Source organism: Macrosteles quadrilineatus, unplaced genomic scaffold (genome assembly GCF_028750875.1).
Source record: "Macrosteles quadrilineatus isolate MER2022 unplaced genomic scaffold, UCM_ALF_1.0 Scaffold_9__3_contigs__length_116548681, whole genome shotgun sequence".
Taxonomy (NCBI): domain Eukaryota; kingdom Metazoa; phylum Arthropoda; class Insecta; order Hemiptera; family Cicadellidae; genus Macrosteles; species Macrosteles quadrilineatus.
The window spans coordinates 33,173,047-33,200,419 of record NW_026542602.1 but is presented as its reverse complement, the minus strand read 5'-3'; the positions used below and the strand labels follow the sequence as shown (position 1 = coordinate 33,200,419).

Below are 27,373 nucleotides of genomic sequence, written 5' to 3'. Positions count from 1 at the left end.
TTATTTTAAAATAAGGTTTAATTAGCCACCATCTGAATTAGCCACTTTTTAATTAGCCACAATCCAAATTGGTCACTTTTTAATTAGTCACCTTTTAATTAGCCACCATCTGAATTAGCCACTTTTAAATTAGTCACCATCTGAATTAGCCACCTTTTAATTAGCCACCATCTGAATAAGCCACTTTTTAATTAGCCACCATCTGAATTAGCCACTTTTTAATTAGTCACCTCTTAATAACCCACCATCTGAATTAGCCACTTTTTAATAAGCTATCATCTAAATTAGCCCCTTCAAATTAGTCACCATCTGAATTAGCCACATTTTAATTAGCCACCATCTAAATTAGTCACTTTTTAATTAGTCACCTTTTAATTAGCCACCATCTGATTAAGCCACCTTTTAATTAGCCACCTATAATACCTATTAGCCACCTTATAATTAGTCACCTTTTAATTAGCTGCCATCTGAATTAGTCACTTTTAAATTAGCCACCATCTGAATTAACCACTTTAAAAATTAATCACAATCTGAATTAGCCACTTTTTAATTAGCAACAATCTAAATAAGACACTTTTTAATTAGTCACCTCTTAATTAGCCACCATCTGAATTAACCACTTTCAAATTAGTCAACATCTGAAAAAGCCACTGTTTAATTAGCCACCATTAAATTAACCACTTTTAAATTAGTCACCATCTGAATTAGCCACCTTTTAATTAGTCACCTTTTAATTCGTCACCACCTGAATTAACCACCATCTAAATTAGCCACTTTTTAATTAGCCACCATCTTAATTAGCCACTTTTAATTAGTCACCTCTTAATTAGCCACCATCTGAATTAGCCACTTTTAAACTAGTCACCATCTGAATTAGCCACTTTTTAATAAGTCAACTCTTAATTAGCCACCATCTGAATTAGCCACTTTTAAATTAGTCACCATCTGAATTAGCCACTTTCAAATTACGGAAAGTAAATAAAAGAAACGTCTTATAACACTTAAAACATATATTTACGCTTATACTGTTACTCACAAGACGGTAAATATACAAAACAGATGGTAAGTGGTGATCGATTTCGATTGGACACTCCAATCCTCATCAGACCGAATAGGCGAATGATAGATTCGCCTATTGGGTCTGATGATGATTGGAGTGTCCAATTGAAATCGATCACCACTTACCATCTGTTTTGTATATTTACCGTCTTGTGAGTAACAGTATAAGCGTAAATATATGTTTTAAGTGTTATAAGACGTTTCTTTTATTTACTTTCCGTAAATTTAATAACACGTACAATGCTGATCAAGAAGTTATTTACTTTCAAATTAGTCACCATCTGTGTAGAATTACACTAAATGATATTCAAAATATAAAAGAACCATTTTATTGAATTCTTAAACACATCAAGCTAAGCAGAATATTTACTAATAAACTTAATAATAATAAATCAGCTGATGTATTAATTACTTATACATTTAACTATCTAACACTTTTCCCCTCTTTCTTTTTTATACAGATTCAACAGCTCTCATTCTTTGTCTCATCTGGTCCGCATGTTTCCTTTTTACAACACCTCCACAAAGTACATCATATGAGTACAGTCCATTTTTATTTTTCACCATTCCAGCTGACCAACCATTCCCATGTTCATTATTAATCCACACATCTTCTCCTTCTTCAAAAGTTCGAACTTTTTTGTTGGCCCTCCCTTGTTCTTTTCAAAGCTTCATCTCCATCTTTTTCCTAAGATTAGGTTCCATATTGTCAAAAATTGTTGGTAGTCTACGACCGAGAAACAATTCTGCCGGAGCCCTACCAGTTGTTTTCTGAGGCGAGTTTCTGTAGCTAAAAAGAACATTTTGAAGAGCTAGCATTCCATCTTCAACATCCTGCTTTGTTGTGTAGAACCGTCTTTTCAAAGTACGAATTATTCTTTCCACAAGTCCATTACTTTTAGGATGGTAAGGAGTTGTTTTTATGTGGTTGATAAAATTTTTCTCAAACAATTTTTCCATTTCCTTTGATACAATTTGAGGTCTATTGTCTGTCACAATTTCACTTGGTATTCCATATCGACTAAACCAAGATCTCAATCGTTGAATGATTGTTGAAGAGTTTGTTGTTTTGAGACAGTCCACTTCTGCCCACTTTGACAAAGCATCAATACCTACCAACCACATAGATCCGTTGACTGGCCCTGCCAGATCAATGTGTACCCTTTCCCAAACTCTATCAGGTACATTCCAAGGATATAATGTTACTTCTTCCACATTATCTCGATTCTCTTGACAAGATGTGCACCTCTTGATATAAACTTCGATATCTGTATCCATGTTGGGCCACCATACATAGTGTCGTGCTACAGACCTCATTGATACAATACCAGGATGTCCTGTGTGCAATATCTTCAGAACATCAGTTCTCATGCATTCTGGAACTACAATTCTTCCAAACCACAATAATATGTCATCTTCAACACTCAATTCATCTTTCCTCTGTTTGTATGACTTCAACATTTCAGGAACAACAGGGGGCCATGTATTTCTCAATACAAAGTTTTTTGCCATTTTAATTGCTTTATCTGTAAACGAATTTTGTTTCAAGAGGTCATAAGACATGATAGAGTTAACCTTATCAACATTCAAAAAACCAATGTGAGCCTCCTCAGGTTGATCTTCTTCAATTGGAAGTCTTGATAGAACATCAGCACACACATTATCTTCTCCTTTTCTGTACTCTATGTCATAGTTGTATTGATTCAACTGGAGAGCCCACCTCACTAAACGGCTATTTACAACTTTTGGGAGATCTCGCATATTTCCAAATATCCGTTGTAGAGGTTTGTGGTCGGTTACTAAAGTAAACTTCCGACCATATACATATTGATGAAATTTCCTGAGTCCAAACATAATAGCTAGCGCTTCTCTGTCGATATTTGAATATTGTTTTTCAGCGGGCAAAAGTGTACGACTGGCAAAAGCAATTGGTCTTTCTAGTCCATCTTCATATCTGTGCATTAGTACACTTCCCAATCCATTTTCTGATGCATCACAGACCATTACCAAAGGTCTCATTTCTTCATATGGTACTACTGTATCTTTACTTGATAGAATTTCTTTTACTCTTTTAAATGTCCCCTCTTCTTGTTCGGACCATTTCCATTGTGATTTAGTCCCAGTCAGCTTATGGAGATCACTGCAAATGGCATGAAGTCCCGGAATGAATCGTTCATAGTAGTTAATAGAACTTAAAAATGATCGGAGTTCCTTGACATTAGTAGGTGACCGTGCTTCTCGAATGGCTTTTATTTTTTCTTCAGTAGGATGTATTCCATTCCGGTCGATTGTATGTCCCAAGTAAGTCACTGACTCTTCAAAAAATTTGCATTTACTAGATTTTGCTTTTATACCAGCTTCTTTCATTCGTTTCAAAACCTCTCTCAAATTTCGTAAATGCTCGTTCTTATTCCTTCCAGTTATTATAATATCGTCCAGAAGAACTCCAACCTGTGGTATCCCAGCTAAGAGTCTTTCCATATATCTTTGGAAAATACCTGGACTAGATGATATCCCAAAAGGTAAACGTGTGTATTTATAGTAACCACTATGCGTTGCTATTACTAAATACTTTCGGTGTTCTTCTGCAACCTCCATTTGTAGGTATGCATCTCGTAGGTCTATCTTGGAAAACTCTTGTCCGCCTGCAACTTTGTTTGTTAGTTCCTCAAATGTCGGAATAATTGCATTTTCTGGGACCAAATTTTGATTCAAAGTGACTCGGAAATCTCCACAAATTCTTATTGAACCATCATTCTTCTCTGCATTAACTGTTGGGGTAGCCCAGGGAATAGGTGTAGCAGCAGGATCTACCTATCTACCTCTTCAATGATATCCTCATTTACAAGTCTTGTAAAGTTCATTCTCAGTTCGTTTTTTCAAGGGAAACGGAACCCTGCGCGCTGAAAAATGTTGAGGGTTTGCATCTTCTCGAACGTGAATTCGTGCTTTATAACCCTTGATTTTCCCATGCCCTTCAGAGAACACATCTTCAAATTCTTTTAGTACTTCCTTAACCCTCACATCATCCATCTTATATTGATTATGATTCTGCTTACATTTTACTTTACTAATAGTAACATCAGGAGGGAGGTTCATATTAAAGGCTAATATCCATGGTAAACCAAACAGCGGTTTCTCATTTCCATTTACTACTGCTACTTTTAATCTACGTGTCTCATCACGTACTGAAACATTGACATAACATTCATCAAGTATATCTAAAATATTGTTTCCATATGCCACGTATTTTGAATTAGTCTTATCAAGTCTTGGTGAACCAATTTTCTCCCAAAGAGGTTTACCTATCATTGAGGCCCAAGCTCCAGAGTCAAATTCCGTGTTTGTAGCTACCTTATTTAACTTTAAATGAATACGTGCTTTACAAATATGTCTTCTTTCCTTTTTAACATCGTTTATCCTCATGTCATGTGAGTCCGATTCAGATTCTTCATCTTCTGACTTTTCATGCAAATTATTCACTCGTTTTTGTCGACATACCTTTGCAAAATGTCCTATTTTTTTACAATTCAAACACTTTTGTTGATAGGCTGGACATTTACCAAATTCATGCTTTGTTCCACATCTACTACATGGATGATTTGTCTTTTCATTGTATTTCACTTTTCTTTTAAACTCCTTATTGTTTCTTCTTACTTATGATACTTCCAACTCTTTATCATTATTCTTGAATATCTCATGACGAGCTCTTTCCATTGAAGTGGCCAGATCAAAAACATCTTCAGATGTTAACTTGTCACCACTTTCTTTTACCCCATCAGGCCATCGTTGTCCAATTTCTACTTCAAACTCTGGAAAATTTATACCTCCAGCAAATCTATCTCTTATTGCAAATCTATCTCTAATATATCGTGAAACTTGTTCTCATACTTACAAAAATCTGCTAAATTTTTCAAACGTATTACAAATTCTGAAAGACTCTCACTATTTTCTCTGATGCTTTTTTCAAATTCCATTCTAGCTGAAAATATAGTTTTACTAGCTTTGTATACTGACCTGAAACCATTAACTAGTTCTGCCCACGTAGCCTGATGTACTTTTAAAGGCAGCAGAAAGTTTGAAACTTTTCTTAATGGTGCAGGACCCACATAGGCAAGCAAAAGATCCCTTCGAGCATCATCTGCTCTCTAAGAATCTTCTCCCAATCCTTTTACCTTGCATAACAATAGAAAATGTGCTTCATAATCATCCCATCTACTAGACTCATCATAGCTTTGACATTTGAACTTCTCTATCTTTGATTGTAATGCGTCTTCTTTAGTTTCATACTTATCTTCTTCATTAAAATAACTATTTCTTCTTTTGGTTCGTTTACTCATCGTCGCCAATGTAGAACTGCACTAAATGATAATCAAAATATAAAAGAACCATTTTATTGAATTCTTAAACACATCAAGCTAAGCAGAATATTTACTAATAAACTTAATAATAATAAATCAGCTGATGTATTAATTACTTATACATTTAACTATCTAACAATCTAAATTAGCCACCTTTTAATTAACCACCATCTAAATTAGTAACTTTTTAATTAATCACCTTTTAATTAGCCACCATCTGAATTAGCCACTTTTTAATTAGTCACAAACTGAATTAGCCACATTTTAATTAGCCACTATTTGAATTAGTCACTTTTGAATTAGTTACCTTTTTATTAGCCACCATCTGAATTAGCCACTTTTTAATTAGCCACCATCTAAATTAGCCACTTTTTAATTAGTCACCTTTTAATTAGCCGCCATCTGAATTAGTTACTATTAAATTAGCCACCATCTGAATTAGCCACTTTTAAATTAATCACCATCTGAATTAGCCACTTTTTAATTAGTCACCTTCTAATTAGCCATTATCTGAATTAGCCACTTTTTAATTTGCCACTTTTAAACTAGTCACCATCTGAATAAGCCACTTTTTAATTAGCAACAATCTAAATTAGCCACTTTTTAATTAGTCACCTCTTAATTAGCCACTTTTAAATTAGTCAACATCTGAATTAGCCACTTTTTAATTAGCCACCATTTGAATTAGTCACTTTTTAATTAGTTACCTTTTTATTAGCCACCATCTGAATTAGCCACTTTTTAATTAGCTACCATGTAAATGAGCCACTTTTTAATTAGTCACTGACAGTAGTAGTTAATATGTTTATAACATATGGATGTTCTACATATGTTTTGTGTTATTGTTTTTATATTTTGATTGAGTTTTTGTTAAATTAGAAATAAACAACCTTTCTTGAGTTCAGTACAATTACTTAATAATTAATCTAATGACATGGTGCCGAAACCCACACGGAATAGAAATAAGAGGTATGACTTTAAGGAAGATGATGATATCCATACAAACCATACAGAAGACAAAGATAATAATGTAAAACCACCAAAATGTCTTGTGGTTTCAAGTACTCAGATGGCTCCTTCTTGGAAGAAATGGAAGCAACAGTGGAACTGGTACTACACAGCTTCTGGCCTTGATAGGAAATCCAATGACAGGTAGCATCATTTATGTCTAGTTTAGGCCCAGATGTTATAGATATAGATAACAGTTTTGGTTTCATGGATGATGAAGATATTGAATTAGATGAAGTTGTTCAACGATTTGATAAGTTATTTGTTTGGTAAATCTAATGAAGTATTTGAGAGATTTTTGTTCAACAAAATTACACAAGAAACCCATCAAAGTTTTGAAGATTGTTTTACAAAATTGGTTAACCAAGCTAATTCTTGTAATTTTGAGCAACTAAAAAACAGTTTGATAAGAGATAGAATAGTTATTGGCATATCAGATTCTATCTTAAGGGAAAAGCTACTTTCTACTGATAAGCTAACCCTTTTTAATTTTCACCTTTTAATTAGCCACCATCTGAATTAGCCACCATCTAAATAAGCAACTTTTTAATTAGTCACCTTTTTATTATCCACCATCTGAATTAGCCACTTTTTATTAGTCACCTCTTAATTAGCCACCGTCTGAATTAGCCACCATCTAAATTAGCCACTTTTTAATAAGTCACCTCTTAATTAGCCACCGTCTGAATTAGCCACTTTTTAATTAGTCACCATCTGAATTAGCCACCTTTTAATTAGCCACCATTTAAATTAGCCACTTTTTAATTAGTCACCTTTTAATTAGCCACCATCTGAATTAGCCACTTTTTAATTATCCACCGTCTGAATTAGCCACTTTTTAATTAGTCACCATCTAAATTAGCCACTTTTTAATTAGCCACCTTTTAATTAGCAACCATCTGAATTAGCCACTTTTTAATTAGCCACCATCTTAATTAGCCACTTTTTTAATTAGTCACCATCTAAATTAGCCCCCATCTGATTGGCCACTTTTCAATTAGCCGCTTTTTAATAACTCACCATCTGAATTGGCCACTTTTTAATTAGCCACCATCTAAATTAGCCACTTTTTATGTAGTCACCTTTTATTAGTCACCATCTGAATTAGTCACCTTTTAATTAGCCACCATCTAAATTAGCCACTTTTTATGTAGTCACCTTTTAATTAGTCACCATCTGAATTAGTCACCTTTTAATTAGCCACCATCTAAATTAGCCACTTTTTATGTAGTCACCTTTTAATTAGTCACCATCTGAATTAGCCACCTTTCAACTTAGCCACCATCTAAATGAGCCATTTAAATGGTGGCTAATTTAAAGGTAGCTAATTTAGATGGTGGCTAATTAAAAGGTGGCTAATTCAGATGGTATCTAATTTAGATGGTGACTAAATTAAAAGTGGCTAATTCAGATGGTGGATAGTTAAAAGGTGACTAATTAAATTTGTCTAATTTAGATGGTGGATAATTAAGAGGTGACTTATTAAAAAGTGGCTATTTAAAAAGTGGGTAATATAGATGGTGCTTAAGTTGAAAGGTGGCTAATTCAGATGGTGACTAATTAAAAGGTGACTACATAAAAAGTGGCTAGTTTAGATGGTGGCTAATTAAAAGGTGAGTAATAAAAAAGTGGCTAATTTAGATGGTGGCTAATTAAAAAGTGGCTAATTCAGATGGTGACTTATTAAAAAGTGGCTAATTGAAAAGTGGCTAATCAGATGGTGGCTTATTCAGATGGTGGCTGATTAAAAAAAGTGGCTAATTAAAAAGTGGCTAATTCAGATGGTTGCTAATTAAAAGGTGGCTAGTTAAAAAGTGGATAATTTAGATGGTGGCTAATTAAAAGGTGGCTAATTTAGATGGTGGCTAATTAAAAGGTGGCAAATTCAGATGATGAATTATTTGAAAGTGGCTAATTTAGATGGTGACTAATTTAAAAGTGGCTAATTCAGATTGTGACTAATTAAAACGTGGCTAATTAAAAGGTGACTAATTAAAAAGTGGCTAATTAAAATGGTGGCTAATTCAGATGGTGGCTAATTAAAAGGTGACTAATTAAGATGGTGGCTAATTAATAAGTGGCTAATTAAGATGGTTGCTAATTAAAAGGTGACTAATTAAAAAGTGGCTAATTCAGATGGTGGATAATAAAAAGGTGACTAATTAAAAAGTGGCTAATTTAAGTGGTGGCTAATTCAGATGGTGGCTAATTAAAAGGTGACTAATTAAAAAGTGGCTAATTCAGATGGTGGATAATTAAAAGGTGACTAATTTAAAAGTGGCTAATTCAGATGGTGGCTAATTAAAAGGTGACTAATTATAAAGTGGCTAATTCAGATGGTGGATAATAAAAAGGTGACTAATTAAAAAGTGGCTAATTTAGATGGCGGCTAATTTAGATGGTGGATAATTAAAAGGTGACTAAATAAAAAGTGGCTAATTCAGATGGTGGATAATAAAAAGGTGACTAATTAAAAAGTGGCTAATTTAGATGGCGGCTAATTCAGATGGTGGATAATTAAAAGGTGACTAAATAAAAAGTGGCTAATTCAGATGGTGGATAATAAAAAGGTGACTAATTAAAAACTGGCTAATTTAGACGGTGGCTAATTAAAAAGGTGGCTAATTAAGATGGTGGCTAATTAAAAAGTGGCTAATTCAGATGGTGGCTAATTAAAAAGGTGGCAATTTAAGATGGTGGCTAATTAAAAAGTGGCTAATTCAGATGGTGAATTATTTGAAAGTGGCTAATTTAGATGGTGACTAATTTAAAAGTGGCCAATTCAGATTGTGACTATTTAAAAAGTGGATAATTAAAAAGTGGCTAATTCAGATGGTAGCTAATTAAAAGGTGACTAATTAAAAAGTGGCTAATTTAAATGGTGGATAATTCAGACGGTGGCTAATTAAGATGGTGGCTAATTAAAAAGTGGCTAATTCAGATGGTGGCTAATTAAAAAGGTGGCTAATTAAGATGGTGAATTATTTGAAAGTAGCTAATTTAGATGGTGACTAATTTAAAAGTGGCTAATTCAGATTGTGACTAATTAAAAAGTGGCTAATTAAAAAGTGGCTTATTCAGATGGTAGCTAATTTAAAGGTGACTAATTAAAAAGTGGCTTATTTATATGGTGGCTAATTAAGATGGTCTAATTAAGTGGCTTATTCAGATGGTAGCTAATTTAAAGGTGACTAATTAAAAAGTGGCTAATTTATATGGTTGCTAATTAAGATGGTGGGGGCTAATTAAAAAGTGGCTAATTCAGATGGTTGCTATTTAAAAGTTGACTAATTAAAAAGTGGCTAATTTAGATGGTGGCTAATTCAGACGGTGGCTAATTAAGAGGTGACTAATTAAAAAAGTGGCTAATTTAGATGGTGGCTAATTAAAAAGGTGGCTAATTAAGATGGTGGCTAATTAAAAAGTGGCTAATTCAGATGGTGGCTAATTAAAAGGTGACTAATTAAAAAGTGGCTAATTAAAAAGGTGGCTAATTAAGATGGTGGCTAATTAAAAGGTGACTAATTAAAAAGTGGCTAATTCAGATGGTGGATAATAAAAAGGTGACTAATTAAAAAGTGGCTTATTTATATGGCGGCTAATTCAGATGGTGGATAATTAAAAGGTGACTAATTAAAAAGTGGCTAATTTAAGTGGTGGCTAATTCAGATGGTGGATAATTAAAAGGTGAATAATTTAAAAGTGGCTAATTCAGATGGTGGCTAATTAAAAGGTGACTAATTATAAAGTGGCTAATTCAGATGGTGGATAATAAAAAGGTGACTAATTAAAAAGTGGCTAATTTAGATGGCGGCTAATTCAGATGGTGGATAATTAAAAGGTGACTAAATAAAAAGTGGCTAATTCAGATGGTGGATAATAAAAAGGTGACTAATTAAAAAGTGGCTAATTTAGATGGCGGCTAATTCAGATGGTGGATAATTAAAAGGTGACTAAATAAAAAGTGGCTAATTCAGATGGTGGATAATAAAAAGGTGACTAATTAAAAAGTGGCTAATTAAGATGGTGGCTAATTCAGATGGTGGATAATTAAAAGGTGACTAATTAAAAACTGGCTAATTTAGACGGTGGCTAATTAAAAAGGTGGCTAATTAAGATGGTGGCTAATTAAAAAGTGGCTAATTCAGATGGTGGCTAATTAAAAAGGTGGCAATTTAAGATGGTGGCTAATTAAAAAGTGGCTAATTCAGATGGTGAATTATTTGAAAGTGGCTAATTTAGATGGTGACTAATTTAAAAGTGGCCAATTCAGATTGTGACTATTTAAAAAGTGGATAATTAAAAAGTGGCTAATTCAGATGGTAGCTAATTAAAAGGTGACTAATTAAAAAGTGGCTAATTTAAATGGTGGATAATTCAGACGGTGGCTAATTAAGATGGTGGCTAATTAAAAAGTGGCTAATTCAGATGGTGGCTAATTAAAAAGGTGGCTAATTAAGATGGTGGCTAATTAAAAAGTGCCTAATTCAGATGGTGAATTATTTGAAAGTAGCTAATTTAGATGGTGACTAATTTAAAAGTGGCTAATTCAGATTGTGACTAATTAAAAAGTGGCTAATTAAAAAGTGGCTTATTCAGATGGTAGCTAATTTAAAGGTGACTAATTAAAAAGTGGCTTATTTATATGGTGGCTAATTAAGATGGTCTAATTAAGTGGCTTATTCAGATGGTAGCTAATTTAAAGGTGACTAATTAAAAAGTGGCTAATTTATATGGTTGCTAATTAAGATGGTGGGGGCTAATTAAAAAGTGGCTAATTCAGATGGTTGCTATTTAAAAGTTGACTAATTAAAAAGTGGCTAATTTAGATGGTGGCTAATTCAGACGGTGGCTAATTAAGAGGTGACTAATTAAAAAGTGGCTAATTTAGATGGTGGCTAATTAAAAAGGTGGCTAATTAAGATGGTGGCTAATTAAAAAGTGGCTAATTCAGATGGTGGCTAATTAAAAGGTGACTTATTAAAAAGTGGCTAATTAAAAAGGTGGCTAATTAAGATGGTGGCTAATTAAAAAGTGGCTAATTCAGATGGTTGCTAGTTGAAAGGTGACTAATTAAAAAGTGGCTAATTTAGATGGTGGCTAATTAAGAGGTGACTAATTAAAAAGTGGCTAATTCAGATGGTGGATAATAAAAAGGTGACTAATTAAAAAGTGGCTAATTTAAGTGGTGGCTAATTCAGATGGTGGCTAATTAAAAGGTGACTAATTAAAAAGTGGCTAATTCAGATGGTGGCTAATTAAAAGGTGGCTAATTCAGATGGTTGCTAATTAAAAGGTGGCTAATTAAAAAGTGGCTACTTTAGATGGTGACTAATTAAAAAGTGGCTAATTCAGACGGTGGCTAATTAAAAGGTGACTAATTAAAAAGGTGGCTAATTAAAAAGGTGACTAATTAAGATGTTGGCTAATTAAAAAGTGGCTAATTCAGATGGTGGCTAATTAAAAGGTGACTAATTAAAAAGTGGCTAATTTAGATGGTGGCTAATTAAGATGGTGGCTAATTAAAAAGTGGCTAATTCAGATGGTTGCTAATTAAAAGGTGGCTAATTAAAAAGTGGCTACTTTACATGGTGACTTATTAAAAAGTGGCTAATTCAGATGGTGGCTAGTTAAAATTTGACTAATTAAAAAGTGGCTAATTTAAATGGTGGCTAATTCAAATGGTGGTCAATTAAAAGATGACTTATTAAAAAGTGGCTAATTTAGATGGTGGCTAATTAAAAGGTGGCTAATTCAGATGTTGACTAATTAAAAAGTGGCTAATTCAGACGGTGGCTAATTAAGAGGTGACTTATTAAAAAGTGGCTAATTCAGATGGTGGCTAATTAAAAGGTTAATAATTAAAAAGTGGCTAATTTAGATGGTGGCTAATTCAGACGGTGCCTAATTGAGAGGTGACTAATTAAAAAGTGGCTAATTTAGATGGTGACTAATTAAAAAGTGGCTAATTCAGACGGTGGCTAATTAAGAGGTGTCTAATTAAAAAGTGGCTAAATCAGTCGGTGGCTAATTAAGAGGTGACTAATTAAAAAGTGGCTTATTCAGATGCTGGCTTATTAAAAGGTGACTAATTAAAAAGTGGCTAATTTAAATGGTGGCTAATTAAAAATTGACTAATTCAAATGGTGGCTATTTAAAAGGTGGCTAATTCAGATGGTGACTAATTCAAAAGTGGCTAATTCAGATGGTGACTAGTTTAAAAGTGGCTACTTCAGATAGGGGTTAATTAAGAGGTGACTAATTACAAAGTGGCTAATTAAAAAGTGGCTAATTCAGATAATGGCTAATTAAAAGGTGACTTATTAAAAAAGTGGCTAATCCAGATGGTGATTAATTTAAATGTGGCTTATTCAGATGGTGGCTAATTAATAGGTGACTAATTAAAAAGTGGCTTATTTAGATAGTGGCTAATTAAACAGTGGCTAATTCAGATGTTGGCTAATTCAGATGTTGGCTAATTAAAAGGTGACTAATTAAAAAGTGGCTAATTTAGATGGTGGCTTATTAAAAGGTGACTAATTTAAAAGTGGCCAATTTAATCGTTGGCTAATTAAAAGGTAGCTTATTCAGATGGTGACCAATTAAAAGGTTGACTTATTTAAAGGTGACTAATTCAGATGGTGGCTTATTAAAAGGTGACTCATTTAAAAGTGGCTGATTTAAAAGGTGACTAATTAAAAAGTGGCTTATTTAGATGGTGGCTAATTAAATGTTGGCTAATTCAGATGGTGACTAATTAAAAAGTGGCTAATTCAGAAAGTGGCTAATTAAGAGGAGACTTATTTAAAAGTGGCTAATTCAGATGATGGCTAATTAAAAGATGACTAATTAAAAAGTGGCTAATTTAGATGGTGGTTAATTCAGATGGTGGCTAATTCAGATGGTGGATAATTAAAAGGTGACTAATTAAAAAGTGGCTGATTTAAATGGTGGCTAATTTAAAGGTAGCTAATTCAGATGGTGACTAATTTAAAAGTGGCTAATTCAGATGGTGGCTAATTAAAAGGTGGCTAATTCAGATGGTGGCTAATTTAAAGTGGCTAATTCAGATGGTGGCTAATTAAATGTTGGCTAATTCAGATGGTGACTAATTAAAAAGTGGCTAATTCAGATGATGGCTAATTAAAAGATGACTAATTAAAAAGTGGCTAATTTAGATGGTGGTTAATTCAGATGGTGGCTTATTAAGAGGTGACTAATTGAAAAGTGGCTAATTTAGATGGTAGCTTAATAAAAAGTGGCTAATTCAGATGGTGGCTAATTAAGAGGTGACTAATTAAAAAGTGGCTAATTAAGATGGTAGCTAATTTAAAAGTGGCTAATTCAGATGGTGGCTTATTAAAAGTTGACTAATTAAAAAGTGGCTAATTAAAAAGTGGCTAATTTAGATGGTGGCTAATTCAAATAGTGGCTAATTAAACCTTATTTTAAAATAAAACCCTTTACAAAATGGTTTAATAGGGCGCATTTAAATAAGGACAACGTATATTTCATGTGACATATACGGAATTGTAGAAGTCAAAAGAGCTTTGCAAACATCAATAAACTCCCGCAGCTGATATCATACGAGGGGTTGACTTTCCGACTCCTAGTACTTAAAGTAGTCTAGTACTTTGTACTTGATGCATTCAAACATTTTTACATATAATTAATTGTATGCTATTTTTTACGAAATAAAGTTAGGTATAATGTGTAAAATTAATTTGATTTACAAATTAATTTGTTGCTTTGGCCCTTGAAAATAATTTATAAATAATACATAGTCACATACAGTATATTAAAATAACGTTGAGTGATAACTTCTTTCTGTGTATTAATATTTCTTGTATACTGTATTTAGAAAAAACAATGTATAACAGTCAAATGTTGTAATTAATTATTTGCCCGACTTTGATTCTTTATGGTGTTACCAAACGGCTTATTCCAATAAATATGAATTATCGACATACTTCTACTTAACGACAGTTAAGTAACTGAGCATTGTTACTGAGCTGTTGTTGTTGTTGTTAGTCGTCAGTTTGGTATGATATTGTGTTATCATCGGGCGTGTATGATGTTATTTTTTTAGCTTCTATACGGTTTGGTGTTATCTGTCCTTCTGACTGAACTCTTTATGACAGGTTTATTTGTCTTCATTAAGGACTTTTACGTTCCTACAGTTATATGGATAAAATTTTATGGATGAAATTGGTATAGAACTATACCCAGCAATATCACGATTAGTTAAGATTCGAACTGGAGTTATACAGTTACTTTAAATTATAGAAATAAAGCTGCATTGCTATTCACCAGTGGAATGGATTTAGTTTAATAGACAAAAAGAAGTTATCCAGCGAATGCAAATCACTTTCCGCAAGAACAAAAGAGGCGCCTGGAATATTGACTTGACGGTTTAAGCTTACGACTCTAAATTAAAATCTACTTTTATGATATCTTCTCACTTAAATTTTACTGCAGTACTCATTTCCTAAACGATTTCTTTAATTCAGAGTTATAAGCATAATATAACTAAACCTATTATAGAGTTTTTAACGGATGGTTGTCATTTTATAAAGTGTTTCTTAGTTTCCGCAATGTTTAAAATAGCTGTACCTAAACCTTAGATATTCCTTAGTTTTATAACAGGGAGATTCGACATTAATTGTTATTTTCCAACCAAACCTTAAATACCTTCATTAAACCATAATAAACCAAAGCAACTCAACAGGGCCAAGAATTAAATATCAAACTACACGTATATATTGTTAAATACGTGAAATACTAGCTCGTCTAACTAAAATATATTTGAGGTCAATTGTTGAATCCGGGTACAATAAAATTTGATTTTACTGCATAACTGAAATCCGCTGATGAAACTACACTGCTTTTGGATTTAATTATTTTACTGCATTATTAGGGCCCTAAATCGACAGTTTCCCATTTACTTGAATTGTTTAATTTGTTTGTAGGCTATCAAGTTATTATTTAGTAGAAGTTTATGTTTGTATTACGTTTATTTAAGCTAATTGTATTACTATTTGCATATCGAGTATAATAATGGTAACAAATTGAAATTAGCCAGTAACGAATTAATTATTGATTCACCGTCGTGTATGTGTTAAACTTTATTGTGGAATATGTTTTGAGGAATTTATTGTAGAAAGTTTTTGATTAGATTAAGTGATAATTTGAAAAAACACATTTTTTTAGTGCTAAGCTAATGAATTCATTTCTAAAGGAAATAAAATTGTAACACCGATTATGTTCTTTGATATCGTCAGTAATTGAAATTCCAATGGTTTGAAAAGGGAAACAATTATTGAAAACCCTTTATACATAAGTACCTACCGAATTATTTTTTAAGTTGTCGTATATAAAGCTTTGGCATAGGCACAGCAAGAAATTGTAAAGATGGGTTCCCCTTGGTCCTATATATATATATATATATATATCAACAACTTGATATTGGAAACTATAATTTTAACTAATCATTTGGATGAAATGCTCGTATTTAAGTTTCATAACGTTATGAAAAAGATGTGGATTTTCTCTCTGTATTTCCTTAAATTTTAAAACAGTCGTCAAGAAGTTTGTTGTTCTTTCCGTCTGCAGCGGAACTGTTGCAGCCAATTCAAAGAAACTCTTGATTTTGTCACTTTGCTGTTTCTGTCTTAAAACTTTTGAAGTATATTTTGATAAATTACTTGATTTTCGTTTTTCAAAAAGAACACAATTTCTTAACGGTTTTCTTAATTTGTCATCTGCACGATAACTGTATTAACTTTTTGGAACAACTTATTTCTTACTTAAACATACTCTATAAGCCTATCATATTGTGAATTGCTTTCGTGCTCATTATTTAACCTTCTTCTCCACAGAAGAAATATTAACCCTTCCAGGGCTATGGACGGATATATCCGTCAATCTCTGTTTACTTTCCGGGCTGAAAACGGATATATCCGTCCCGAGAAATTTCTTTTCTGGGATAAAGACGGATATATCCGTCCAAAAAGCGAATTGATACACAATGTTTATAATACGGTAATAAACATTACACTGCATTACAAATGGGTTATTTTGTTTTTGTGGTTGGCAATAATAATTGCCGCAGCTGTTTCGGCTATTTTGCACCATAGAGTGCGCCTAAGTAAATATTGCTGTCACTTCACACATGGTTGTAAGTGAGTGTTTGTATTTTGTACTTTATTTGTATGTTATTGAGCTGAATTTACTAATGCAAACGATCTGAAAATTGAAGATGTTATTGAGATGCTTAAAAAAGGTTTTTTTGAGAGGGGTTTTATACTTGGCAGGGAAAATAATAGTGTGGAATGTGATGGATATGATGAACCTGAAGAACAGTCTTTACGTAGTGGAAGTATTGGCGGGGAATGGGATTGAGGACATGGGAGCAAAACTGAGTGGTTTAGATTTACTTTAGAATGATAGATACATTTTTATGGATAAAAAATAAAACAAGGGAAGGAATAGCCTAAGGTTGACGGATATATCCGTCTAGCGCCCACAAGAATACTCAAGATTATTGGCAGTGTTCATATTTTGTGATTATCACTGAGGGCGGCAGACGGATATATCCGTCCACCTTATGTTTTTTGTGGGCCAAAGACGGATATATCCGTCAAATCAAATTTTATTTTCTTCATAACTTTTGTACAAAAATTAGTTCAGCCCTAAGGAAAATCTTTTTATGATCCATGAATTATTTCAAGTGAAATAAATACAAAAAACAACTACTTTAGTTTTTAATTTTTGGCAAAAAATAATTAAGCTCCAGCCCTTCATTTAATTTAGCCCTGGAAGGGTTAAAGCTTTGTCAGCACTAAGTTATTTCAATTTGCCATATAGGCATTAAGGTGAAATATTATATATTTTATAGCTTGTGAAATATTTTATATTATTTATTTTTTTATAAAATATTTTTATATATTAATAATGATTTTTTGCCATATGTATCTTACTAGGACATAAACTCGCGATTGATTTAAAACTCGTCCTTTGGGAAAATGCGCAGCAGTTTTGAAATTATTATTTATTGTGTTTGTAGTTCTTTTTAACAAAGTGCATAAACAGTCTGGAGATAATATAAATCAACAACTCGATCCATTATAACCTAAACTTTAACTTCCCTAATCTAACGGAATGGGCACACGGAAGGGACTAAGGCTAAAGGTGCATTGTCCCTGAAGCGACTCTTGCGATAGTAGCTGAGCGATAGTAGCTTAGCGATAGTAGCTGAGCACTGGTTAGCGTTGTCAATAAATGGTTTGGTTGGTTAGGTTAGGTTATGACAGTTTAATTTTATAATACTACATTTTAAAATTAATTTTATAATTAATTAAAAATTATAAGTAATTATTAATTAGATTTTTATCTTATATAGTTTTTATATTATCAGCAAGTCTGGTTGGTTAGGTTATGTTATGGCAGTTTAATTTTAAAAATTAAAAATTTATTTTATAATTTTAAAACAATATTTTATAATTAAAAAGTTAATTTTATAACTAAAAAAAAATTAATTTAAATTATTTCAACTTAGCAGTTCTAGCGGCGAACGCTGACACTACAAGATATGTTAGCCTTAGTCCCTCCCGTGTGCCCCACCGCTAATCTAACCTACCTTCAAAAGGACTTAATACAGTCACGAGTCCACATAACATCCAATCTACCAACCTCACATGTCTTTTTCAACTTATAAACGAATTTTAAACTGTACGAGAAGTTTGGTTAGGTTAGGTTAGAATAGTGTCAATTTGTTGTTTATTCATTTTATTAAGACTGCCACTAGTCTATTATCCTCATGGGACATAACGGTTACATGGTCAAAACCTAAGCTAAGCCATTTGGTTAAGTGAAGAGAAGAACTAAATGAATTCCTTCTTCAATTTTCATAATCCAGTCCCCAGATCCAGATTAAATATGTCCGTACTAAAGGTGTTTATTAATGTTAATTAATTTTAATCAAATAACACATAAGTTATAGCCTACTTAAATTAAAATAATTACCTTTCTAAGTGTGGGTTGTGAGGGTAATATTTACATTTAAATGGCATATAATCAATCAATAAATGTGAATTGTGCTTTGCAGTGCTTTACTTGTTTTGTTTTGCAGTCTGCCTTCATGTCTTATGGTAACACTGATTGTTTTGTTGCAATGTCACGGTAAGATAGGAGAAAGAGGCAACTGTTAAGGTTAATGACTGTTTTATTTATGTTTTTAAACGTATATAATGCTGATTATTGCTGAAACTGAAATGGTTACTATGGTATTATGAAGGTTTCGTCTTTAAAATAAACCTAATCGATAATTTTAGTATTTGAAATCTAGGTTAAAAACCAACATTTATTCAAAATTTGCTCAGGACTTAAAGCGGTCGAGATGATTAAGATTCCCGGGTATGAAAGGGATATGAGTAAACATTACCTTTTTAACAGATACGATCTATCTCCGAAGTCTGATGATGAATATGTTGCAGCACAAAAATTAAACACTTTAAATTATTTGTCAAACATTTGTTGAATTCACTAAATATCAATAGATTTCACACATACGCCACGCTACACGCACAATGATTCAACTTTAATTATAAAACAACAACAGTTTGTTGATGTTAAAACGTATAAAAAATTGTGATACGATTTTAAACGTAGCCGACGCGACGCGTTGTAATCTGCATACATACTGCCAGACTGTATTGTTGCGTCACTCAACTCGCGAATCAACTCGCACAGCACCTGGCTATACGGTAGGTGACATAGGCATGTTTGCTGACGTCATGGGGTTGGTCAACAATTATATTCAGTGCCCTCACACATTAACACATTACTCATGTGCATGCAAACTTATAGTCTAGTGTTTCTTGTTTTCTTGGGGGTTTTTTAAGCTCTTAAAATGTTTATTTTTATGTATTTATTTGTTATTAAACATATATTTTATTACTGTTAAAATTCATATTTATTGAATTTTATTGATGCTATATCTAAATTGTATTTAAGACTAGCTGTAACCCGCGGGCTTTGCCCCGTTTAACTTTTTAATTTTCAAGATTATCTCGTTCGCATGGCTCAATCACGTCCTGGTTGAAGTTTGTTAGCTACGCTCACTGACCTTTAGGTTGGAGCTCGTTCGTTACGCTCACTCACCTATAGGTTGGAGTTCGTTCGCTACGCTCACTCACCTTTAGGTTGGAGCTCGTTCGCTGCGCTCACTTGCCTTCAGGTTAGCTCGTTCGCTACGCTAACTCGCCTCCAGGTTGAAGTTCGTTCGCTACGCTCACTCACCTTTTGGTTGCAAATTAGCTGTTGTCATAAATGTAAAAGAAATAATATTGCTGCACCCTGTTGGTAATCCTTGTAACTTTAATGCTATTGAACATCATAGAACAGAACCAACTTGTTTAATTGAAACAGCTGTTAAGATTCAATAATTCCATTTCTCATAAGGTTAACATGGGAAACTCCAGAGCCACTGGGGCGGAGCCCGAAAGGATTTTTGAAATAAGAATATGCCTATATGTTAATCGGGAATGTGAGCTATGATCATGCCAAATTTCAGCCCAATCCGACCAGTATTTTTCGAGTTTACTTTTCCCATACACACATACACACATACAGCAACCACCTCTTTTTTATAATAGTATAGATAGATAGATTGTATTATTACATGTATTTATTTTGTAATGGTCTTGACCTGTAAATGGAATACACTGTCATCAAATTACTTAATCACAAGCTTGATATTGAAAGAAAACTACGAATTTATCTCATAACTCTTTACCTACACAATATTTCGAATTCATTGTAATAATATGACTGCTTTGTTGATTTACAGCTATTAAATCAATACAACTCTAGATTATTTTCAAGTAAGTTGAAACATTTTGGTAAATCATACCAGGGATGCGGTAGGGCCTATCAAGTTTTTTTTATACATTCTCTACTAGTTTGTATGATGCTATACTATGGACTGTTAACCAATTATATTATTATTGGATATTATCATTTTAAAGTCCTGTTTTCGTTGCTTTTCACTGAATGTTAAACTAACGACGAAACGAAGTAAGAATCTTACAAGTTAGTTACTATAAGCCAACATGTAATAATCAATAATCATGGTAATGTTTCTTTGCTTGCTTTGAATTTGATACTGGGTAATCTTCCTGGAATACCTTTGTACTTGCTTTAACTGTAATTGTATGAAAAAATATCTAAAATAATATGATTATCACACTTTTATAACACACCTATGCACACATAAGGATTAATAAATGTTATAATTTATATTAAAATAAATGTATTGCCTTAGATAGAAAGGTCAATATGGAGGTCATCTTTATGTTATATTGTATTGTATTTATGTTATAGCTTTCATTTGAGTTTTTATTATTAAGATTGTATGTACCTATAGCTTGCTGCTGAATCACGAACAACCCAAAATGTTTCGTGTCTAACAAAATTGAGTTATTTATAATCGATTGATTGGTTGATAGTTAAATGATTTTGCTTGAAACCTCAACGGTAACCGTCGAAGTTAACGAGTTTCACCCATCGATCTCTATTAGAGATCGATGGTTTCAACTAGTCTTACTTATTTCTCAAATCAATGGCACAATAATAAAATAACCTACTACATGGTTGTAAAGTTCAATTAATCAGCTGTTGCCTTATTTGATGTACATTCAAAAACATTCACTGTTCAAATGGACTAGTGGATGGCCGGTTTAGTAACGAGTAAAAGACAAACAAACGACAAACCTACATTGGATTTTATAAAGATAAGTGGCAGAATTTGATATTTAAAATAAAGTTCTGTTTCATGGTGAAAAAGAGATTCTCACTTGAGGGAAACATTTTGACAAGTTGCTGAGTGAGCAATGTGCAGGAAAGTCGCAGTTGGACTTTGATAAATTATCGATTTCGGCGTTTCCTGGACCGAGATATGTCCAACGGTTTATTTTCCACTGAAATGCGTTAGCGTAAAGAAGCGTTTCCACGTAAAGATTGAATATTTGTTACATCCATATGTGTTTGTAGTCCATAGATATAATAATTTGTTTTATAATAAATCTGTACTATGGACATTGTTTCATGTGTATTTTGTGTGAGCTAAAGAACGGTTCTGAGATAGTGTTGAATGCTGCTTAAGGTTATTCAACAATAATTAAAAGTGTTTTGGAGTTATATGGACACTAAATATCTTTTTTGTAACGATAATTAAGTTTTTATTAAAATTGACACATACCCCGTTGTGATATTTAATTCAATCATTATAGTTATTCAACTATCAAACACTAATAAGAATATATTCTTAAAACTAACCCACCGTTCCAGAAAATGAAATGAAATTAAATTAAATGAAAAATGTCTTTATTTAAAAGGCGAAGTTACGACTAGCAAGTCATCTCTACCACTTAACCTCTAAAACATAAATAAAACTATCCACTTTATAAATAAAATTAAATAATCTAAAGTACCATAAATGTTATCCAGAAAAAATTTGTTTAACTAAAACTAAATTAACTGGTAATAATAAATAACCTACTAGACATGATCTTAATGAATTTATATTTTACTTACTCATGATGCATTAAACTTTTCCAGCATGGCCTTATTTTCCACAAAGTTACACTAGTGGTCAAAGTTGTGTCGTTGACTTGGTTTTAATTGAATATTCTACTTAGTGAAATCCATTAAATACTATGGAAATGTGGGAAACTTTTAAAAAACACTCTTAATGGTTTAAATTATTTATTTACATTTACAAAGAAACGTCTTTTGACTTTCCGAAATTTTGTTCTATTTAAATTTAATTGACGTAAGGTTGTGTATTAAAAAGGTTCTAAGTGGCATCAAACCCAAAGTAACTTGGATCAATATTATCACAACGATATAAGTTTAAAGTGGGTGTTTTATTAATATATAATATATATTGAAGTGCATCTAGTTTCACTTCAGATAGCTGACATTGACAGTCTTTTGAACACGTTCTACTACGTCAACTAAGTTAAGTTTACCTTTATTCGATCTCTTGTGAGAATAATAGCCTACATATTTCGTAGAATTTAGATAATACCAATTGTGTAATCTAATAAGGAAATTTTCAAGTTATAAGAGCAAAGAGAAGTGTTCGGAGAAAGAAATAATATAAGATAATAAGGGTAAACCCTAGTACCTCTTAGCAAAGATTTAATAACCAATTTGTCGAGGTTTTATATTCTGTTGAATGTGTTTTAAGGTGAAAATTTTCCCATTTCCATCTTAAAATATTGTCCAAAAGTCTTGGAATGTCAATATGTTTGAAAGATTATGTAGCCGAAACGTAACTTTACCAACATTGAAACCGTTAAAGAAAAAATGTTTTTGCTAGTTCTAAACTCAAAACATTGATTACATCAAATGAACAACGTCAAGATTCACGCAAATGGAAAAGTTCACGATACAAGCTTTTACCAAATTTTCGTCGATGAACGTCAGCTAGTAGCATTTTTATGTTCCATCAAAAGATTTCCAAGCTCGTTTAAAAGTTTCATACACTTTGAGTTAACTGTAGCGTCGTTGCAAACAAATTTCACACAAAGTTAGAGTTTCTCACTTCGGTGCTGTAAAACTATAAATTCTATAGAATAGATTAATAGGACGGAAGAGTTGATTTTACTTTTGCAATTTTTTGCGTTTATCATCATGGCTTTTGTTGAGCTACCGTACTTAAGATTGAATAAACAATAAATGTTATGTACAAATGTTATTTGTACATAAGTGTATTGTAACAAAGTATTTTAATTAAACGTGGTTTTACATAAAAACGGTATCTTCAATCTGACTCATACTTTCTCCCATTAGTTTGCCGATGTCAACAACCCCTATTATGAGCAAGCGGTGTGAGTAGCTATGGTATTTTATGGGAAAAATTGTAATAACTTTTGAACCATACTTTGGGGATTCTACCACTATGTTTAGTTGAAAGAGACATGACATGGTAAATTGTTGTCGAACTCGTTTGGGCTGCTTTATAAAACACGGTTATTAATTTAGTTTATGGATTTTATGGAAAAATCGCCATTACAAATCAAAATTTAAAAAAAAAAAAAAAAAAAAAAAAAAATGCCCGGTAATGGATTCAGCATTTCCAGATTTCAGGAAAATCGGACCACATGTGTATTCTGTAGCTCTGTACTCATTCATTGATTTATTCACACACACGCACGAACGCGCACAGGTAATGATTCGAAAACCACGTTTTTGTCCTCATAAGTTGGTGGCGGGGGGGGGGGGGGGTAAACACAGATATTTCCACCCAAAACTCAACTAGAAAATTGTAACAAAAACAATACTTTCGCCATATATTTACTATGTGTGGCACATTTTGTATTATATTATTTGTATTAGGCCTACAATGCTAGCAGCTATACATTTTTACAAGAACCTTCTCTTTTTAGAAAGACTGTCATAATGATATGCAAAGACGCTATTTCCTTTTGCCAATTTCCTTTCTTTCTGACTCTGATTATTAATACTTCTTGAGCACCTACTTAGCCTGGAAATCACAACTCTAATCTTTCACTGTATTTCACCTTATTCTCTCTATTTAATATTACCATTCGGATATTATTTTCCTTTTTGCCATAGTTTTGCAAAATTTAAATAACTAGTCTATGTTTAAATAATAATTGCGTTTTTGTATGATGAAGATTAACAATCATAAGATGGGACAAATGTTCAAAAAATATTATTTGGAAAAACAAATTCAGACATCGATATTCAGTACGTATCTTGGTTTACATTCTGAATCGTAAGTGTTTGCCAGTTGAGTAAAAATAGCAGAAATGCATGTTGATTCTGTCATTCTGTAGGTTTTTAACGTAGTTCAATTTAAAAAGAAGGGAAAATAATGCATTCAAAAATTAAAACGCCCTTTTCATAGGGTGGTTCTTAATTATTAATTCAGTACCTGGGGACCGAGCTTTAGCTCGGGGAAAATCATTCCCCCACTCTGCGATGCCAGCCTTTCCTTCACCATTTCCTACGTCATGGACCTGTTTCCTTCCCTTCTCATAGCATTTAAGTATTACAGATACATTAATCTAACTGCCACAAACGGTAACTGTCGTTTGGTAACGTATTAAACTGTTAAAGAAATCAACGCCAATGTTGTTCCTACATAAACGTTTTGAATAATACAAGGTAAGTTTTCCTAAGCTGTTTGAGTGTTCGCTGAACAACGCCGGATCGTACAATCCCTACCTAATTCTTCAAACCTTTGGACGGATTCAAGAAATGAAGACGTTGATCCTGCCATGAACTCCTCAAGATGCATCTTGTCTTGGTTTTTTAAGTCTCTAAAAATTACAGTTTGGTGTGCAATGCTGCAGGTAGATTACACACTGCATAATGGGATTAAATTCAGAACATATATGAATGGTCATACTGGTTCACGACGATTTGGATAGAACTAACCGGACGACGCTAAATTTTACCTTTAAAATCCTAAGAATAAGTTTTATAACAATACTTTTTAACCCAATAATAAAATTCGTCATTAGTTCTTTTGAGATAGCCTACTTTTACCTATTTAGGATAGCAATCGTTTTATAAACTGATAGAAACCAACATTCGTCATCGAGTATTTGTTTGTTATTGTGAGTTGTTTTTACGTGAATGCAGTTCTGACGTTTGGTTATCACTAAAGCTGACTAGTAGTAGTTTGTACTACATAAAGTAAACTTTTGTTTTATAACATTATTTATTGTTATGTTAACTTCTTTAACTTGTCTACTCGAAAGACTCCAAAAACTTTGAGCATAATATCAGTAATAAATATGATTTTTAGTATTTAATCCAATTTTACCATTCAGCTGAAAAACAAACTTGTTATTATACAGGAAGTAATGGAAGAGATAGGTACGCATATTAATACGAATTGTCTATTTGAGTTTACAATTTTCCCGAAATAGGAGCCAAGCAGTTTATTTTCAAAATCCACGAAAGAAACACATTAAAATCCTCAATCACATTAAATGGACCCCAGTAAAGTGGGTTATTAGATTATCACTTCGCCGGCGAAACTTTGACCGTTGCTGAAACTTCCTCCGAAAATGAGATCGTAACTTAAAGTACTCGACATGAGAAAGTTAAGTTTGTAATTCTTTGTAACACAATTTGCGAAAACTTGATGTTTAAGCTTGAATTCATGATCATCTAACATTTCATTAATTGTTATCCAATAGTTCTATATTTAATGTGTTCAATCAAAACAGACCTAAATTAATTTCTATTGACATTTCTTATTTTGTATATGCTACAAAAACAACTTTAAAATTATTTGTGGATGTGGATATTTGTTGATAAATCTGATATTGTATCTGCACGCCAAGAAAGACGTACTTTTTATACTGCATTTTTCATTGGTTTGCAATTATATATAAAGTTTGTCGATTTTAAAATTATTAGGCTATCAATAAAAAAAATAACTATCCATATTTTATTTATTTAAACTTGAATCGCAAAAATAATTTAATTAATTCTTTAATTAATTCATTGTTTTATTTTTTTTATTAAATGAAATGTGCTTTTTTGTACAGTTTGGAACATTACACATTGATACATACTTATGTGCACACAAAAACAATATTTTTGTTCATCATTTGGAGTAATGTTGATTATTTATTTTTATTTGTTTTACATTTCAACGAACATCTGCATTTTGATATTAGTTGTATTAAATATAGCATCAAAAAAATTGAAAATAAACAAGGTATTTAAAGCTATTTGAGAAAACCAGACGATTCTTGTAGTATTTGTTCTTATAAAAAAAATTTTGAGAGATTTTAAATATACATTTACGACATTTGCGCAACATGTATTTGTGGAAATAAAAAATATTTGTACGGTATTCCAGGTAGACAACATAAACAACTGGTTGACACATTAATTTATGTTTGTAAATAACTAGCAGAAAGTAACTCCTTGACAAAAGACTGAAAGACACTCGGATTTGAGAAGTAAATAATATTTGTTTTTTTTTATTAATTTTAATTCACATCAGCTGATCAAATAACGTAAATAATCATTTGAAGCGTAAATTACTTGCAGAATGATACAATAGATAGTTTTCATAAAAAAAAAATATTGAAAACGAGTGATTATTTGTATATTTGTCCGGGCAGTGGGTAAAAAAGGTTTAAAATTACACCTCATTTATGAAAGTTAGTGAAGAAATAAGGAAATTATGGTCTACTGACAAAAAACACTTAAGAAATGATCAAAAATATAGATAGATTTTAAACATAAACAACAAACCCCTGTATTCAACCATGAATGTAGCAGTTATTTAACCATCGAGATTAATGTTATGTACACTTGACGTGTGGGTCAAGGTATAAATTTGCCCAAACCCTTTGGAAAATTCGTTTAGAACATAATACATACTGCTTATTATCAATAAATGTATATATTGTTTATATTGTTATACATAGTTAGTGTGATATATATATTAAAATATATATATCAAAAAACTATAGTCGATAACGTTTAAATACCTCTGGTGTGTCACTGCATAGGCCTGTAATGGTGGGAAGGGGGTTTCTTTAAGTTATAAATCAGATAGACAGGTGTAAGGTAACAGTGTGGGAGACGAGTGAAGATGTCTCCATGACATTGATAGATGAGAAGATCGATCCACGACCGAACTCTTAGCTGATAACTCCGACAGAATGTGATTGCATTTTGGGGCTTTGTCACAAGGAAATTATCGTTGAAAAAATTCTTATCTGAAGTGAAGGAAATGCACTAATGGGCTCATTAATATGTATTTATTTTGTATGATAACACATATATTAATCAATATTAATTGAAATGCGCACTTGGCATATCAACGAATCACATGTTGTACCTACATTGCACAAACGGTAGTCTATTGTAATGTATATCAA

At 32.3% G+C, this 27,373-nt stretch overlaps 1 protein-coding gene across 1 annotated transcript; it reads right to left on the bottom strand.

The window, feature by feature from the left end:
- Positions 1 to 1,722: 1,722 nt before the first annotated feature.
- On the bottom strand, positions 1,723 to 2,820 carry LOC129003316 (uncharacterized protein K02A2.6-like). The gene has a single exon (XM_054431608.1). It carries the CDS (start codon positions 2,818 to 2,820, stop codon positions 1,723 to 1,725), a length of 1,098 nt encoding a protein of 365 aa, XP_054287583.1.
- Positions 2,821 to 27,373: the final 24,553 nt, after the last annotated feature.

Coding starts and splice junctions, on each gene's coding strand:
- LOC129003316 (XM_054431608.1), bottom strand. CDS start 2,820: ATGCGAGATCTCCCAAAAGTTGTAAATAGCCGTTTAGTGAGGTGGGCT.